At 57.3% G+C, this 5,502-nt stretch overlaps 1 protein-coding gene across 2 annotated transcripts; it reads left to right on the top strand.

Moving 5' to 3' along the window:
* The first annotated feature begins 410 nt into the window (after positions 1-410).
* Positions 411-4,030, top strand: GPX8 (glutathione peroxidase 8 (putative)). 2 transcript variants are annotated; one of them, XM_036310780.1, is made up of 3 exons: positions 411-833; positions 1,427-1,622; positions 3,515-4,030. In XM_036310780.1, the coding sequence occupies exons 1-3, from the start codon at positions 630-632 to the stop codon at positions 3,676-3,678; spliced, it is 564 nt and encodes a 187-aa protein (XP_036166673.1). In that variant the 5' UTR covers positions 411-629; the 3' UTR covers positions 3,679-4,030. The 2 variants fall into 2 exon arrangements, with proteins under 2 accessions (XP_036166673.1, XP_036166672.1); XM_036310779.1 differs by having other exon boundaries at positions 415-833; positions 1,361-1,622.
* Positions 4,031-5,502: the final 1,472 nt, after the last annotated feature.

The following is a 5,502-nucleotide window of genomic DNA, read 5'->3' as shown; positions in this document are numbered from 1 at the left end:
GACGGGCGCATGGATGTGCGAGTGGGAAGTGGGCTTCGCGGAGCTCCTCGGCCACCTGTTCGACGGCAAAGCTCATTTCCTACCGTCGGTCACGACCAAAAACATGAAAAACACGCACCGCCGTGTCCTTTCCGGCAGAGGAGGGTTTTAAGCCATCGTTTATCACCCACTTACTTCTACTCTGCCCACCGGATGGCCTTCGCTAGGGGAGGTCGGAGCAGGAGCCTCTCGGGTTTCATCAATTCCTTGAGCTCACAGAACGTGTGTGGCATCCGCGCCCGTCATGTGCCCCCCTGCGGTCCCGGTCATGTGCTCTGGGTACCCAGCCCTCCGCTTCCCAGGGACAAGGGCGCCACCTGCTGGGGGAATCATGTCTTTGTTGGGCGAGCGAGGGAGCTGCCACCCACGTCCTGACTCCTGGCAGAAGGTGGAGCCGGCATTGCACAGCCCGGGGAACTGCAGGGCGGCCTCCCCGCCTCCCGCCTCCCGTCAGAGGAGGGCCGCCGGCTCCGCGGGTGGGCGAGTCCGAGTCCGTCCTCCGGGTTTTCCACGGAACTGCGTTTGGGGTTTCGAGTTTCAGCTCCTCCTCGAAAGCCACCCCGCTGGGCCCTCCCTCCCGATCCTCCAAGATGGAGCCTCTGGCCGCGCAGCCCCTGCGCTGCTCGGGGCCGAGGGCCAAGGTGCTGGCCGTGCTGCTGTGCCTGGCGCTGTGCGCGGGGACGCTGCTGCTGCTGCAGCTCAGGGCCCGCCCCGCCCGGCCCGGCGGCTTCTACGGGTTCGAGGTGAAGGATGCCGCGGGCAGGCCCGTCTCCCTGGAGAAGTTCAAAGGCAAAGTAAGTCGCTGCCTCTCTGCTTTGCCACGTGTGCTCCCCGTGGAGTCGGTTTCCTCAGTCCAGTGGCCGGAGGTTATCGTTTATAGCGAAGTGATGTCGTCAGCATGTCCCGTCAGCCATCAGAGCTCACAGCTCACCTACTGCTAACTGATAAACTCACCATCTTAACGGCTTTCATTAAAACGCTGCATCGATGCTTTCGGTTGTTTAGGACATTCTGGTCACTGTGATGTGACTGCGGAGACGTCAGCATTGGACGCACTCTATCCATGAGCATCTTTCTTAAAACATCCTCCTGAGCACCTGGTCACCTGGTGCCTTTAACGGGGGGGGGGGGGGGGGGGGGTCAGCCTGCGTCTCCACGGGGCGTCCAGGCCCTGGGCCCATCCCGTCGGGAGTGCCCAGCTATGACAGCCCTCTCTCCGGCCGCGTTCCCGGGGTTAGGGCTTCTGTCAGCGGCTGGCAGAGCCCTTTTCTGGTCTCTTCCCTGCTTCACTTTCTGTTCGGCTGTTTTCTCTTCCCGGGAGGTCACGCTAGTTGCCAACGTGGCCAGCGACTGCCGGCTCACCGCCAGCAACTACCTGGCGCTGCAGGCGCTGCACCGCGAGTTCGGGCCCTTCCACTTCAGCGTGCTGGCCTTCCCCTGCAACCAGTTCGGCGAGGCCGAGCCCCGGCCCAGCAGGGAGGTCGTGTCCTTCGCCAGGAGCACCTACGGAGTCACCTTCCCCATCTTCCACAAGATTAAGATCCTGGGGCCTGAGGCGGAGCCCGCATTCCGCTTCCTTGTCGGTGAGTGTCTCCCCTCCGCCCCATGGGAAGCCGCTCCTTGCTTTCATTTCGAAAACAGGACCACTGTCCGACCTCATGTCTTATAAGACCGTCAGAGCGCCAAAATGTCCTCCTTTCGAGCCTTCTAGAAGTTAGGCTTCCCTGAAATCAACGTTCTGACTTCTTGGATGACGAAACAAACCCATCCCACTGTATCTTATTCCTTATGGTCATTTCACTGACCATGTTGCTTGAGAAGTGGCCACGGAGTCCCCTGGTCTTGAAGTGGGCTTTGGGGCCGGCCCCTCCCGTGAACAGTGCACAGCCCTGTCGTCCGCACTTACGTCCGCGCTGGACTTCATGTTCCTCAAGGAGGAATAATACTCAGTTTACCGGGTTTTTGCTAAAATTCAAAACAGCATAGAACCCTCTTTTGGAGGAAGCAGTGCTGGGCCGTGTCTGCAGTCGGGCTGGCGGCAGGAGTCTGGGGGCAGAAAGGCAGGGAGGGTGAGTGACTGAGGCACAGGCTTTGGCCCAGCTCGAGCCCCGGCCTTTGCTGTGCGGCTTCAGGCACATCGCCGGCCTTCTCTGTGCCTGTTTCGTTTGTAACGTGAGATGATCACTGTGTGTGTCCACCCCCTCAGGTCGCTTGGGGGATGGGTTAAGGTGAGAGTGAAGGACTGTCCCCTGCCTGCCCGGCCAACTCAGTTCCTTCAGGTGCCGTCCTCTCATCCAACGAGGCAGCCGGGTCCTCGGCCGTTTTCCCTGCAGGTCACTGGGCCCCGTGTGCAGAGCAGACACAGAAGTGACTACGGGCTGCACTGTAACACCCGTCACCTAGGCGCCCTCGCTGGCTCTCCTCCAGCACAAAGCACAGCATCTCCGCCTCTGAAAGCTGCTCCTCCGCCGCCGCCTGTTTCTGAGAGGGGAGCTGGCCCCTTGTCTCTGCCACCTCCCTCCACTCCCCTCCCTGCTCGCTGTGTCCGGCTCTGTCATGCCCCTGCTGACCAGGTGGTCCCGCCTCCTCGCCCCCTGCAGCGCCCTCCTTCCCACCCACCCTCACCCTGCTGGCCCCCGGGGTTCGCCTGGCATCACCTGGGCTCTTCCTACTCTGCCCTCTCCTGGGCGAGGTCGGCCTCCTAAGCCAGAAGCCTCAGGACCCGCTCCTCCTCCCACCGGGTGTCGCCTACGCCCGGGTCCTCCCCTCACTGGCCACGACGCCTGTGCGTGGACCTCCACTTTCCTCATCTGCGAAATGGGCAGAATGCCGCCGCCCACCTCCCCGGGCTGCTGGAGAGCGCACAGGCGGTCCATTTAGAGCACCGAGCGGCTGCCAGGCACACAGCAGGCACTTGATAAATTTCAGTTATGTTTTTTCTCAGGCCAGTCAATAACAACGCGCATAAATCCAGGGTGATATAAGTGAGAAAAATCTACATTTCTCATGTAAATCAAAAAGCATCAAAAGGGTGTCACAATTTCTCAAAATATGGTTATTTTAAATGTCTTGCCATTTTCAGCTATGTAATAAGTAACAATATGAAAAACATATTTAATATGAAAAGTACCCTACACATTCCCTTTACAAAGGACTTTTAAAATATCATTTTATCTTTTAAAATGTTAAGAAACTGAAAGCTTGGAGCTGGTGACAAGGTGATTCTTTGTTTAGATCAGCAGATCTGAAATCAGTCACTTCAGCTCAGCGCCCGGGGCGTTGGCGGAGTCGCCGACTACAGAGGAACCTGGTTCCTCGGGTCTCGCGTTGGCTTCGTTTGGCGCTTTGCTTTTTGTCTGTGACATGATGGCAACCCTAGAGGCTGGTTCTAAAGTGGGAAGGTCCTGCCAGAACGGAAAATCTGGACAAAAATTGAAACCACTCCTGAAAATGAAAATGTATCCTTATCTTTCAGATTCTTCCAACAAGGAGCCGAGGTGGAACTTCTGGAAGTACCTGGTCAGCCCCGAGGGCCGCGTGGTCAGGTCCTGGAGGCCCGAGGAGTCCGTGGACGCCATCCGGCCTGAGGTGGCCGATCTGATCCGGCAGATGATCATTCGAAAGAGGGAGGACCTCTGAGAAGGCAGGAGTCGCCGCCTCGCACAGTCCAAACCCAGTGTCTGTCTCCTCGGCGGGCGGCGCGGCCCGCGTGCAAACCCGGGCAAGACGGGCGCTGCGGGGCCTTCTCGCGGCCGTCCTCGTGATGAACGTCCGGGGGTCCCGGGGCACACACTAGGCCCTGTGGCCGCACCGAGCGTGCAGGACGGTCCCCACGTGCGTCATGTCCTGTTGCTCCACACTCCCTAGGCCCCTCCTGGACGTGCCACACAGGCCACCGCGCGCCAGACACCGTGCGGCTGAACTGTGTAACTAACTGTAAATGACCGTTTTATGTAATAAAACACAAAATAAACATCATAAAGTACATATACATTTAGATCCAAACCCTTATATTTGGGGTTTTTTTCATGTACTGAATTTTTTTTTTTAATGTACAAGTTCATAGTATGATTTTTTAAATATATTTTGATTTTTTACAGAGAGGAAGGGAGAGGGATAGAGAGTTAGAAACATCGATGAGAAACATCGATCAGCTGCCTCCTGCACACCCCCTACTGGGGACCCGGGACCCTTCAGTCCGCAGGCCGACGCTCTATCCACTGAGCCAAACCGGTTAGGGCAGTATGCTTTATTTTTTTAATTCTTTATTGTTGAAAGCATTACATATGTCCTCCTTCCCCCCCAACTGACCCCTTCCAGCCCGCCCCTGCTCCCGCCCCAGGCCCTCAGCACATAGTATGTTTTATCACATCTGGCCAAATAGTCATTATAAATGACATTATCATCATAGTATCTGAAAAGGCCGTCATCCCTCTCAATATTTCACTATTATTTTCCAGGAGACACTCAAATTCCATAAAGACAGGATTAACAGTTTGAGTCAGTGAAAGCCCCAAGTGCAAGGAAAAAGCCATGAGTTTCTGGTCATTTAACTGGAGCCCTTTTCGGTTGATGTTGGTCGCTAATCTGTAGACCGGCCACTTGGGAAGAACTCACTGTGACATCATCTGACAGTGGCCATCGTGCGCATCACCCCAGAGCAGCGCTCTGCGCAGAGGGGCGCCTGCAGGGCCCAGTCCAGCACGGGCGACCGGCCTCCTCAGTTACGCCGTCCAGTTCTGTGAGCCTCGTCGTTATCGGTGAGGCTGCCACGCTGGTGAGGTTAGTGGCTGCGCCATGAAATACTCATTTCGTGAAAGAGATACGGAAGCAGGAGGCCCAGTCAGCGTGGCTCAGGGGTTGAGCGTTGACCTAGGAACCAGGAGGTCAGGGCACAGGCCCAAGTTGTGGGCTCGATCCCCAGCGTGGGGCGTGCCCTGACCAGGCATCAAACTGTGACCTCCTGGTTCCCAGGTCAACGCTCAACCACTGAGCCACACGGGCCGGCCTCATTTCTTAACTGTAGCCCATACAGCATACACCCAGCGGCAGCTGGTGAGTGACTCGGTGTGTCTGCAGCACGTGCACATACATGTGTGCATTTCCCAACTGTAATGCCTGTGACATCCATGCAGTGGGGCTGGTCAAGGTTGAAGAACCCCCTCTGCATCTGCCCGTTTCCCTGGTGCCAGTGCTCCCACGTGCCAGTCTCGACCTGCCCACGGCTTCCTGACTGGCGGGCAGAATTCCTGTGAATTTCACAGTTGGTTCTCGGGAGCCGCTGTGAGCAGCCTCCAGCTCACCCACGCTCTACATCAGACTCCACAGGTTCCACCAGGCCCTCCAGAGGGCGAGCTAGGGCCACAGCACCACGACGCTTCGTGACGACCCTCACTGGTGTTTTATGGGAAGAGCTGCTGGCAACACCGGGTGTCAGGCTGTGGCCTGAGGACCTGGCTGACT

The sequence above is a fragment of the Myotis myotis genome, unplaced genomic scaffold (genome assembly GCF_014108235.1).
Source record: "Myotis myotis isolate mMyoMyo1 unplaced genomic scaffold, mMyoMyo1.p scaffold_m19_p_5, whole genome shotgun sequence".
Lineage (NCBI taxonomy): Eukaryota > Metazoa > Chordata > Mammalia > Chiroptera > Vespertilionidae > Myotis > Myotis myotis.
This window is presented reverse-complemented; position numbering and strand designations above follow the sequence as displayed.